The sequence below is a fragment of the Glandiceps talaboti genome, chromosome 6, assembly GCF_964340395.1.
Source record: "Glandiceps talaboti chromosome 6, keGlaTala1.1, whole genome shotgun sequence".
Classification (NCBI taxonomy): Eukaryota; Metazoa; Hemichordata; class Enteropneusta; family Spengelidae; genus Glandiceps; species Glandiceps talaboti.
Genome location: NC_135554.1, coordinates 3,753,154 through 3,766,990, shown reverse-complemented (window position 1 = coordinate 3,766,990; position 13,837 = coordinate 3,753,154). Strand labels below are relative to the sequence as shown.

Here is a 13,837-nt window from a genome sequence, read left to right as displayed (position 1 = left end):
TGACGTTTATATTTATCACCTGTACGTCATTATCAAACTGACAACTGCCATTGTTCTATAATATCCCTGTGTATTAGAGAACGCAGTAAAAAGTTAAAGTTAAAACATTCCATTCCACTTGTCAGATGGAAACTTACATTGTATTTCGTACTTTGTCCTTAACCAGAATCTGATGAAAATAAAAACAATAACAAACTTGTTGTTATATTTAGTTACTGATATTATACTTAGTAATGACCAGTTCTGACCAGTTCTGTCCGGACTTAGTTTGTTGTCTATTTGTTGTATATTTCATCAATATCCAAGTTTACATTACTTTCGTTCTGTTTGTTGTTTACTTTGTTTGTTTTGTTTGTTTGTTCGGTATTTAGTTTTCAATTTGTTTCGTTCAGTCTATATATTACTGTACGACATGTGCACTTCCATTGATGTCAACAATTCTGTCTCGAAGAATCCCAGTGCCGCTGCTGTAGTTTTAAATTGTAATTCCTGTTAAAATTTACGTGTTATCTATATATAAAACAGGTTATATCGTCACAATGATTATCAACATCTCGTTGTACATTATTCAAAACCATCGTTCGATCCATTCCTCACATTTCACGTATACATCCAGTTTAGTACAGAGTATTGGATCGTTGAATATGTCCTCGAGTGTGGTGAAACTGTCGTCATGGCTGTCCTTCCTTTGATTTCCGTCTACCGCCCTCAACGGCTCTGCAATAAATGATAAAACAACATCATTGTTGTGTTTAGGACTGTTCACTGTTTAGGACAGGTCGTGCAAGGCTGGGGTGTCATTACGAAAGTGACTGACCTCCGACAAGATGAAGGACGCCCTCTCCGACAAATTATACATAACATTAAACTAGCATTTCTGGCGTACCAACGGATTAAGGGGTGTACGTGTATTATAGCTGATAATCGTCGGACCACCAGATACCACTTTCCGTTATACTTAATTCAATGTGTAAATTAAATAATAGGGGTTTCATTGCTGAACTTGAAGTAGGTGTGAAAATACATTTTGCACGTCTCTGAGGTAAGGATGGCCAATCTTTATCTATTTCTCACGATTATTCGGCCAACCCTAGAGAAAAAGAAAATGTAATAAAAAATTGCACAGTAAACTCTCTTTCCAGGCGAACTTACAGAGGAAAATGACGTCACTGAAGGCTAGATGACTACGCCACAGACATCCGTTAATAAGTCTCATAACGACAATTTATATTTCTTGAATCAAACTTAACGGCATCTGAACTGTTAAAAATCGTATTATGAATGGACAGCCACGTCACCACATCCACACACTCTTTCTTTGTTTTCATGTTTTCCTTTTTTTTTAATTGAACGACCTAACCATCATTCTAGACGGTCAAGTAATAAGTATTCACTTCGTACCATATACCATACGTCATTTACGTGTTGAAATAGTGGTTTGTTCTGTTTTCTGGTTTATTTCTAAGCTATGCCAAGATAATGCAATATATTCACGTCTTCATCATTCCATGAACTATGGTCTGAGATATTCGTTGACCTTGCTACCATTGTACGTATGTGACATGTACGTGAAATAAATCAAGTATACCTATACATATATCTTGATCCGTGATATAAATGTCCTATCAACCAAGACTGATACTGTTCGGAAAATGAATGCTAATCTTGCAATAATCTGCAAACAGATATTTGTTTGACACTTTCGAGCACAAGTATGTTTTGAAATAGTGGAACGTTAGTCTGCCCTCTACGGCTTCATTTGTACGTAGACTTGTGTGAGTGTTCACTTGGTTGATGGGGTAACTTCAGAGAGACCTTGGTTTCCGGGTAATGCCACAAGACAGTAGCACCGTGGAATTAAAAATATAAACATACAGGAGTATTCACATAGTTTACACATTGTTACTCCAACATCAGACGAAGTAGTTTACACATTGGGAGATTGCAAGTTACTCCAACAGCAGACGAAGTAGAAACCGGTTGATGTTGATGTTGTTAGTTTTTCGTTTTTGGTTTGAAGCTGTGTGATAACTCTAATGAAATCATTCACGAACAACTAATGATAAAGCCATCATAACTACGTCATCTCTAATAATAGTTTTATACTATATTAATTTTCGGGGATTAACTAATTCGTTTCTTTACAAGATGTCCTCATGCTACAGAACAAAAAACTGACATCGCGGTAATTTTGTTTTGAGTGTCACACTTTTTAAGACCAAGGCGACGATTTAACAATCTTCAAGTACGTGATAAAAAGAGGGAAACCTGTCACTGTTGCCATGGTGTTCATAACAAGTCATTCTATCGTGGGCGCTGACAAGAGTAATGCAAGACACTTACAATAAGCGAACGAACGAATGATCACATAGCAATGCATGATATACTGCTCACCATGATAACAACCATTGTTTGCCAAGTCACCCCCCCTCACCTTGATAACGACCATTGTTTGCCAAGTCACCCCCCCCCCCTCACCTTGATAACCATTGTTTGCCACGTCATCCCCCCGTCACCTTGATCATAGGGAAGTACAAATATATTTTTGTTTGTTTGTTTTAGTTTGTTATGTAGCATTCTTGATCAAATCACTTTAGCACAGTGCTAGTAGTATTGTTGCAGTTTGCCTAACATACAACTAGAAGACAGCCCGGGGACGACAGGGCTGTTATGACTGCAACTTTATTTATTGACGAACCCTTCGGTTCCTACCGTACCCTTATGGGATCTCACTTCCTGTATCCATGGCTTTCCTGTCCCGTTCACTTGGGTTCGCCTACCTTGATATTCTCTCATTGCAGTCATTGTTAACCATCTTATACATTTGTTCCTATTTCATCCCCTCCCTCAAACACCCAAAATATTGATTATTTCTTGCATTCTTTATGCTATAGTGATATATATAGACAATGTGATAACAGACTGTCCATTGTGTATGGAGTGGTATAATGGAATGTACTTTACATTATTGGTCAATAGTACAATTGTCTTCAACAAAAGAGGGGAAGTGTTTCACTTTTAGAAATAAATGAAAATCAATAACGTAAATATGTGCATCCAACTAGGATGAGCTGTCCAATTCCAACACTATTCGCGTTATGGTTATTCAGATTTACATATCGACCCGATTAAAAAAAACGATGTTGCCATGACAACCTTTAATTAAAACTTTTAAAACTTGTGCCTTGCAAGGTATCAAGTTATATTGAAATGACACACACACAATAAGTCTTGTATTTATTCTTCTGTGTTGGTCACTCTGTCTATGCAGTATTTCGATATGCATGACTGCATTTATTCTTCAAGTCTCGTTTGACTCAAGTGGCTTTCTTTAGAGGTTGTAGTTACGGAATGAAAGGTGACTACAATGACCTCTGTTACGTTAATAAGGTCATGACGCCATTGAGACTTTTACGTGTATTCAGTTCAGAAGAAGACTTAATTTGTATGACTGACTCGTAAACATTTGCATTGGTCTCAGCTATAGGCTACAACATATATTTGACAGTGTCAAACTCTCATAATGAAATCCACTTTAAATTTAATCAGGGACTTGGACCAAATGACTGACCTAAACACAATATAGTATCCATACACATCAGTGTCCTGTATAACTCCTGATTTTATATTATAATCATAGTTATTAGTGGCAATGGCTGGTCACTCCATGGTTCCATCTGATAATCATAGTTACTGGTCATGGGTCGTCACTTCAGGGTTTATGTTATAATCATAGTTACTGGTCATGGATGGTCACTCGTACAGGCGATATCGTTTTCGTAATTTGTAAAACGTTGCAATTAAGTCTGTAAAATCGTAATTTAGTAGTCGGCGTACTGCGTATTCAACAACTGTTTACTTTGCCTATAATCCGTAAAAGTACCACTTTTTTTTCGTACACGTTAAAGAAAAATACATACAACTTTACCGTAATTGTACGACGGTAAGGATTCACACTAAACGCGATCAACTACATGTTCGTATATCCAGGACTTTGCGCAGTCATATCAGAGTACAATGTGTCTTCTTCTTTCTTTTTCTTATTTTCTTTTTTTGTTTGGGGGGGGGGGGAGGGGGTCGGTTCCAAGCTCACGAATGTAAAAGTTTGTCGATGGAAAGGACAGAATGAATGTTCCTCTTTAACTGGGGAATTTAGAGGTGTTAGTACATGAAAGATCATCCAATGTCACTGGATATTCGTCAATTCATAGACCCTATACGTGTAGGGTCTATGGTCAGCTCAATGCAAACATGCAATGTTATGTGATTCACAAAGGAGGATGGATGTATGATAAACAATACGGCAGTTCACTAGTTGGGAGTCAAAGATCTTAGACTGTAATGTTCTATTTAAATTTCTGAAAATGTACATGTATAATGTACAGTATGCTGTACAGTTTGATATTGTTTGTTTAACACTAAGCTGTGCATCACCGTTTCAAATCCGACACCGCGGGTTCCCTGTTCTGAATATATGCGTGTACATGTACCTACCGTTCACTGTTTCGATACTGAGTGGTATGGCATACAAAATTATACATTGTACACGTACTATGTAATACATTCACACATTTCTCTATATGTTCATTGATAGATCTAGAAATGTGGTCGTAACCATGGCAATATCAATACCTTAGAGAAACTTGCCAAACGTTCATTGACATGCCAAGGAAATCAAAAAGGGTATTCGTACTTATAGCTTTGTTTCGAACTCTCAAATCGTATTTCTAGCAATCAATATATCATTGACATGGCGATTTCTTTGGATATAGATTTATTAAATCCATTACGTTGACGAATATGTGTACAGCACAATATAGGCTTTATATACGCGTGTGAAATTATTTTTATGTATGTATGTATGTATGTATGTATGTATGTATGTATGTATGTATGTATGTGTGTGTATGTGTGTGTGTATGTATGTATGTATGTATGTGTGTATGTATGTATGTATGTATGTATGTATGTATGTATGTGTGTGTGTGTGTGTGTATGTATGTATGTATGTATGTATGTATGTATGTATGTATGTATGTATGTATGTATGTAACATACTATAACCGTTGACATGTAAGCAAAGCTGCAATATGCATGGATTACCCATCATAAGTAGTAAATTATTGCAACACGATGTGGTTACCTGACAACCAAGGGGAGTTTGTAGTCTAGGTCAGATAGGGTAATGTCGTATGTACGTGTGGCATACATTCACAGGGTCAAAGGTTACAGAAATATAGCCTCCACACGATACAATGCACACGATTGAAGTTTTCAGTTGACAATACAATGATCATCTATGTTAAATATAATGCAATATACTTATATCTCATGTAGGTTCTATAATGCAATATACATTCCTTCATGTAGGGTTCTATAATGCAATATACTTACTTCATATAGGTTCTATAATGCAATATACTGTATTTCATGTAGGTTCTATAATGCGATAAACAATATTTGATGTAGGTTCTATAATGCCATATACTTTACTTCACGTAACAGCAACTTATGACGTAAACGAAATATCACAACAGTTGAAACCCGTGTGCACGAAATGTGATATTTAGAAACTTAGTCACATCCTAAGGTATGATTTACTATGTTGTTGATGTGATACTTGATAAGAAGGTCAACGTTGGTATTTACAGCTCTACTCACCATCATAGTTAGGTGCAGGTGTTCTATCTTCATGGTCTTCTTCGCTTTCAAAGAGTGGTATGTCTATTTCTGACTCTGTGAAATCAACACTGTCCGAAAACGTTGCTTCTTTCACACTTGATCCAAGTTCACTAGCCACAGGTGGTTTGTCTGGCCCATGCAATATAACATCAATTCTCTTCAAAACAGCAACAGTGTTTTCTCTTTTTAACTTAATCGAATCTTTGTCCATGTCATCCACAAGTTCTCGTATTGCCTGATCTCGATGGTCATCTTGTTTGACGATATCATCTTTAAGCGTCGTCTCTCTAGACCCCTTGCCTGAAGTCTGTATAACGGTTACCTGTCCATTGTTACTCGTAAATTGCATATTAATCTTTCTCCGCCTCTGGTTACAGAAAGTTCTCGGAGAAATTTCAGACAACTGAGATATAGACGATCTAGAAGTGTTGTTGTCGTTTTCTTCTGGTATGTACTCCGCGTGGAAAAGTGTCGCCTTCGTTCTATATGTACGCATCCGTTTTTTCTCCAATTTATGCAAGTCAATGATGTCACTCTGGAATGCGCTCTCCAAGTCAAGTTGGTGTTGGAGTTGACTTGAGGGTTCAGGGTATTGGTTTCGTTCAACGTCTAAATGACTTTTTGACATGTCGGTAGAGTCAGTGTGTTGAAATAAGTCACTGGTAGACCGTACTTGCTTGCTAGCAATCTCTATACTGGGAGGCTCGTCAATAGTCCTATGCACAAGAACGATATCATCGATATGTTCATTTGGAAGTATAGCTTTAATTCGAGAGTCTCTGCTATCTGACGCTGTTGTTATCGGACTATCAACGCCAACAAACCGTACCTTTGGTTTGCCATATCCATGACCACTAACATGGTCACCGCTGTGAACTGCATTGGACGAATCGCCAACCAATACGCTACGTTCAGATATGGTGGGGTTGATAGGTTTCAGAACACTTCGTTTGCGATGTACATCCGGCATCCGTGGGTCCTGTGATTTCCAAAATTTTTGAGCTAACGCCTCAAGGTTCTTGTAGTTAGCCGCACCCCTACGAGCTGCTGCACGACGTTCATTTCTGAAGCGATCGTCCACCAACAAACCGTCGGTAAAATCACTGGGAACGCTCACCATGATTTCGTTGGTCAGAAGCGCTGATTACAGTGTCGGTATGTAGAGCATAGTTAGTTATATCTGGTGATCAAGTACTGTATACATGAACTGGTAAACGTTCTGTCAAGCAATAAAGTGTTGAATATAACTAGGTGTATTATGTTGATGGTGATAGGAGACCGTCAAAGCACTGCAGGCTAGCTAGTAAGTTGACAACCTTACGCATACAATAACACGTCACAATTCTATTTATTCTGTATAAGCCTACTGGCACCTGACCAAACTGTGCGACCTCTTCAGTCCTGGAGTCCACCGATGTATACAAATACTTGGTAAACAAAAGGCCGTTGCTTGGTCTATCAATAGTGATTGTATAGCACAACCAAGTATGCCTTGATGCATATGTAATAACCCAGTGTAGTTGTTTCACGTTATTTGTCCTGGCACCAATATTTAAAACTTATGATCTCAGCACAGAAGACAGAAAAGTCATAATAATTGCCTGGTATATGAATGGTTATGAAGTAAATGTCTTTTCAAATGACTTTCAACCCTTGTCAGAAGGGAATCACCTGGGTAGTGTGCAAAAAGAATGGACGCATTATTTTTAATTCTATTAACGTGTATCTTTTAATTCGCATTGTCGGTTGTAAATCAGCCTTCGCTGAAGATTTTCTCTTTTGTGTGGAAGTATTAAAGTTGAAATAAAGAATGAAACGAAGACGGCGTTATGCAAAGTGTGTTTTTATTCTGGTGTTTTACAGCGAATAGTTTATTGTATTATTGCCCGTTTTCGTCAACTACTTTTCCGTCAATTTACGATAATGACCAACATGTCTTGATAGTAATGACTACACCTGACATTACTAGAAATTATCACAGAGTTTGTATTCCTTGGATAATACTATGGCTATGATACGACCCCGAGATCACAACACACATAATGACCAATATCTTCTGTATTATGTACATGTATGTGAGTGAACGTTAATACATGTAGTGTTTGACTTTGAAGCAATAGTAAACTTCAATTATGTAATATAGTCTCGCCAATACCGCTAAAATGATTTCAGCTACTTGGCAATATCACGGTCAACTCTTCAACCCTACAAAACATACAAACTATGCATTCTCTTGATCTAACCTACGCTATATTACACAGGATCTGACCGTTGACCAAGACTAATTCGTCAAGTTTTGTTTACCTAGCAACCCGGTCCTGGTAACCATGGTGACAGAAGTGCCTGACCCGGAATGCACCGGTATTAACTGAGGGCTACTTGATTACTGTGTTGTCTATGGAGAAGTCGGTGTATGCCCTCAACTATTTGTACGTTTATGAGTATAGTATGTTAAACGACATCGCTCTGATAACTCACTGTGTGTGTGCATCGGAGGATATCATTATAGATAGTCGGACATGGTAACCAAACTATATAACGCCTTCGTCACTTTTATCAAGTTTGCATGATTAGAAAAGAAGTCATCAATTTTCAGTATTTTGAACGTACGGTCATTAAAAATACAAAGCAATGGGAAATTGTCAAAAATCAATTTGTTATAGAAAATGTCGATATAATGTAAGGCCGATGCCTGAAATCATACAAGCCGAATTCTACACACACAAAAATCAATATGTTTTCTGTACAGCTCAATGGGACTCAGTGATAAAAATACGTACAAATGATGGAATATGAACGGGTACAGATCTTATTTCAGAGATAACGTTCTATGATTTTTCAAAATTAAACCACGTTATTTTACGTTATTTTACGTTATTTTACGTTATGCGTAAAGAAGAGTTTGGAGAACTTCATGCAGAAGATTGAAAACACAAAAATGTTGAGGCAGAGGATCGTATCGCAAGTTGTTGATAGATTCAGAGTCGCAAGAAACTTTAAAAGACGAAATTAGTAAGTTAATTTGCTTCAATATTTTCATGAAATTTTGAGGGCCGAAATTTAGCTTGGGGTTATGAGCTTTGACACTAAAATCACGCCTTAGGTGTTCAACATACTCAAGAATTGTATGTACTAATTTTACAAATGTTGATGATAAACACAACTAACTCTCTGATGACAACAATCTAGACCGTAGACTCATCGGGGTTTAATATTAATTCAGTGGACCTAGTAATGTACATTTAATAGTAGCTAAATTACGTATTACTTTACATGCTGCTTTAGCTATTTCAACAAAATCATAACTTGCATTAATTCAATACTCTAAATTTCAATGTGATAATGGATAACAAATCGTTAGATATTTATAAAAGAACTACTAATAACATATATATATATATATATAATACTAAACAGTTGAAGAAACCATTCGGATGTCGATCTATTTCGATTTCAAGGGTCGACGATCCTCATCAGAATCAGACTATTTTCATAGTTAATTACAGGTGCCCGCTAGGTGGCGGTATTGCACGTGCTTCAATGTTTTCAGATTACTGTTTTGTCATTTGGAATCGTCCGAACGAATTTGGATTATTCTGGCTTTCCATGTGACTAATTTTAATTTGAAACTACAAAAATAAGGTGCTAGCCTTGCCAAATATAATGGCGTCATTATCTTGGTACCTATAGCTGGGTTGGCTTATTTCATTTCTGAGGTCCAGTAGTGAATTTCAGTGTGATTTCAGTTTTGGCCACGTGTTTGGAACCTTTAGACCTACTTCAGCATATTGTTAGACGAATGATGTGCATTAAGTGAACCAGGAAAACAAGAACAAAAACTCTAGTTTCGTCACCTTATAAGGATGTCAGGTTTACATGTATTCATTCGTTGTAAATGTATGATCCATTATCTAAATGTGAAACAACGAAGTGAACGGCCGACAGCAAACCTTGGGCTCTGGAAAGTCATTTTATGATTTCATATCACATTATTTTCGCTCGGTTGCCAAGAGTCACATCTAGAGATGAAAAAGAGTTTCAATTTTCTCCGTTGCTACACAGCTCCTCTTTTCCAACAACTCGACATTTTAGATGTCTACAAGCAATGTAAATTAAACACATGTTTACTTATTTATGAATAAACTTTAATTTCTGGCAATAAGTATATTATTTATTTATTATTTATTTCTTGGCAGCCAAGCAAACATTATGTGATGTGCAATCATGAAATGACTCTCCAGGACCTAAAGTTTATGAAAATAACTTTATACCCCAGAGTGGTGTCCCTATCTAATATGTTAATTTGTCACACAAGAGTAGATCATGGACACTTGGTCAACACAGAGCCAGACAGAGCCAGACAGAGACAGACATGTAAACAGATCACACACACACACACACACACACACACACACACACACACATTCACACGCACGCACGAACGCACGCATGCGCGCGCACACACACACAAGCACACACACACACACGTACGTACGTACGTACGTACGTACGTACACACACACACACACACACATACACACATACATACATACATACATACATACATACATACATACATACATACATACATACATACATACATACATACATACATACATACATACATACATACATACATACATAATTTTATGAAACATCAGCAAAATTTAAACTCAAATAATTCAAATAATCTTTTTTTCATCCTCATACTCGAGAATTAACTTCTCAAATTTAGGAATTATCTCAGACCTGCTCTCACGTTAGGGACATAGAAACATGACTAGTATTTCAACCAATGTATAACCACCAATTTGGTTCAATCCACTGGGGTATACATTAATATCTCTTCAGGAAATTGTCAACTACGACTTCAATATCGTCGTGTTCTTTAATTTCTGGCCATGGCAGGTCTACGATAAACATTTCTATAATGGTTGCTGCTATCGACCATACGTCAAGCTATGGCTGTAAAGTTTCACACTTCATCAGGACTGCTTCAGGTGCCATGTATTGCATGGTTCCATAAGTCATTACCAATATAATCGGTTGATCCAAGGCAACCAGAAAATCCAAAATCACATAGCATCAATTTTCCACCATCAACCACAGGGAGCAGCGAGCATGTAACTGATTGATTGATTGATTGATCGATCGATCGATCGGTTGATGTATTGATTGATTGATTTATTATTTGGTTGAATGATTGATTGATTGATTGATTGATCAATTTTTGTGGTGCAGTATAACTTACTTTATGTGTGATATTGATCAATTGACTCATTGAGTTTTAAAACTATTTCTTTTTCTTTCCCTGGTTACTTTGCTCTCAGCTGTTGATCTCAGACCACTAAAAGTCTGAGGCTGTATGTAATTCTCTCGCTTTATTGACTAAATAAAGACGCCTTGTCCATTCTTCTAATCTTATCTTAATTAAAACACCCCTTATCTTAAAACTGGCAGGAGATCACTTACATTAACAGTTTGCTTTATCTCTCATCTGCTGGGAGATTATCACACTGGACAAACACTCGATCATGCATAAACTACTAGTACTACAGAAATACGTGTACGTTTTATGTTTATTAAAAGGGATTTACGTTGGTGATCTCTTTTGTTTGTTTGTTTAATTGTTTGTTTATTTATCAGTTATCAACATATCCAATGTGATGTTTTTCACATTTACTGGTATATCCATCAACTCCTTTCAATAAACAAGATATAAGTATTGTAACAATGATGAAACGGAGATTGCCTACAATGTAACACAACCTCAATACAATGTTAGTGGCAACCGATTATTAGATCACCTGGGACTCAGGCTTGGTTAGTTTTATGAAAACAAACAAACAAACAAACAAACAAACAAACAAATAAATAAATACTGACAAACATCAACAACAGAGTAATCACAAATCAGTATCAACAATAATATTTGACAGTATCAAGAATTAGTATATGTTATCCTATACAGCAAAAGAGTGGAATTGTGTTGCAGATAAGAAAACATTTACTAATTCTTGATACTGTCAAACATTGTTGATGTTTGTCAGTAGTTATTTGTTTGTTTTCGTAAACAAAACTAACTGAGCCTGAGTCGTATGAGTCCCCTATGCTACAATTTGCATCGATGTTTTACTGGATAAAATAGCTGACAGGAATCGCTTACATTCCAATAATGATGGGATATTCCATTTTATACGGTTTATTATTGATCAACGGTTGAGAAATTTTCCATGCTGTAAGTTCTGGATTGCACGAGATTATAGTGTCTATCAACACCATTTTTACCTGTGCATCGGTGGGGATAGAATATTCAGTGTTCAACTATACAACCTTGCATATATACTATGAAACTTTGCCTTTTCACCATCGACTAAGTGACAGCAGTATATCTATCTAGCTTTGTTTATAGACGTACTGGTGAGATAAGTTGATTCAAGACACTCAGTTTATTTATCAGTAAAAACACAGACAAGAAAGTCACTGCATTATTAATGGAATTTTGCATTCCAAATTTCTGTTGTGGTTCATTACAAATCATAGATGTATTCTTCTTGTGAAACCCATTGTGGATTATGACATGTATAATTGTTGTATGGTCATCCATGGTTATTTGTATAAAACACAAAACCTGTCAATCATGTAAAACTGACTACGTTTAATTAAGACTCAAATCACATTAGTTAAAAAGATATAGCTAGATTAATCTAATATACTGTTTGCCGGGGGGGGGGGGGGGTGATATCAAAAGTATTGGCATCACCTGTTACATGGTATTTAAACGATTGGATGACATATATTTTAGTATACTTACTCAAATGTAGAGAAGGCCATATGTTTTCAATTTTCACAGGCAAGAATGTGGATTTAGCGGAATGTCATAATGACAAACATGTTACTAGTCTAAATTAATGTCAGAGTGGAGGGTTTGTAAGTTAAACTTTAAAATAGGAAAACTAAAAAACATACACTGATGGAGAATTCCATCAACTTTTGCAGTGAAATACTGGGGTTTTTTTCTGATGGTGGCCCTCACTCATGTGACTGTCCGATTCAGAAGTTGCTTCTGAACAGCGCTCCCTGTGTCCAAACAATACAATCTTTTGTCTTTATGATGATCAGATTATGGTGTATTCAAAAAGATCAGTTAATGAGCTATATTACTTACACTTGTGTAAGGGAAGACTTTGGGTATATTAGGATAGATTAAGATGGTAGACAAACTATATACCACAGTGGGGGACATGTGACTAACATGCAGCACATCAAACCAAAGGTAGGTACATGTTTACAAAACACACACACACACACACACACACACACACACACACACACACACACACACACACACACATACACACACACACACACACACACACACACACACACACACACACACAAGGAAACCTCAACACTGTATCTCTTCATTGTGCACACATCAGCATTCTTTACTCAAACTTGGTTTGTTTCATATTCAATGCAAGACATTGTTGCATTTCTATGATACAATTCACATCATAACATGTACACTCTGAAATGACAAAATAATGAAAATTACAAAAATAAAAAACCAAGATAAATATCTGACCTAAAAACCTCAGGTAAGATCATAGATTTAGGAAATAAAAATAAAATATCAATAACAAGGTGAGTTTTAATTTACAAAAATAAACATGCAATAAATAGAGACTCTATAGCATAAAGCTATCAATATATAAAGACAATACTAGTGATAGAATCACAGAAAAAGTCCAAATATATCACACCCTGTCATAAACTATCTATTCATGTCATGAGTTGTCAGGGGTTAAAGTTCAACCCTCTAATTGCTAATAATAAATCTGTTCAATTCAACAAATATTGTAATTTTTGCCTCTACATTGACAAGTTGTCTGTCATAAATTAGACATAGATAAGATTTGATTGTCATTGCCTAAACAGTCAATAAAACCAATAGATTAAAATATAGCACATCAACAAATTGACAAATAGTTTTATAATCATACAATACATGATATCTGATTGGCTGATGACATTTCATTGTACTATGCACAAGCCAAGTTGAACAAAAAATATGGAGTTTATAATCTGGTTGTTCTACAACAGTGCACGTCTATGTCATGACAACGTGTGTCTACATCACTGGTTCTGCTGC

The 13,837-nt window shown here is 36.3% G+C and overlaps 1 protein-coding gene across 1 annotated transcript; it reads right to left on the bottom strand.

The window, feature by feature from the left end:
• Positions 1-568: 568 nt before the first annotated feature.
• On the bottom strand, positions 569-6,932 carry LOC144436708 (uncharacterized). Its single transcript, XM_078125561.1, has 2 exons — positions 5,662-6,932; positions 569-717 (listed from the first exon to the last, which is right to left on the bottom strand). The coding sequence occupies exons 1-2, from the start codon at positions 6,800-6,802 to the stop codon at positions 569-571; spliced, it is 1,290 nt and encodes a 429-aa protein (XP_077981687.1). The 5' UTR covers positions 6,803-6,932.
• Between the last annotated feature and the right edge of the window lie 6,905 nt (positions 6,933-13,837).

Coding starts and splice junctions, on each gene's coding strand:
- LOC144436708 (XM_078125561.1), bottom strand. CDS start 6,802: ATGGTGAGCGTTCCCAGTGATTTTACCGACGGTTTGTTGGTGGACGAT. Junction 718..5,661: donor ACCTGCACCTAACTATGATG/GTGAGTAGAGCT, acceptor CATTTATTGCAG/AGCCGTTGAGGGCGGTAGAC.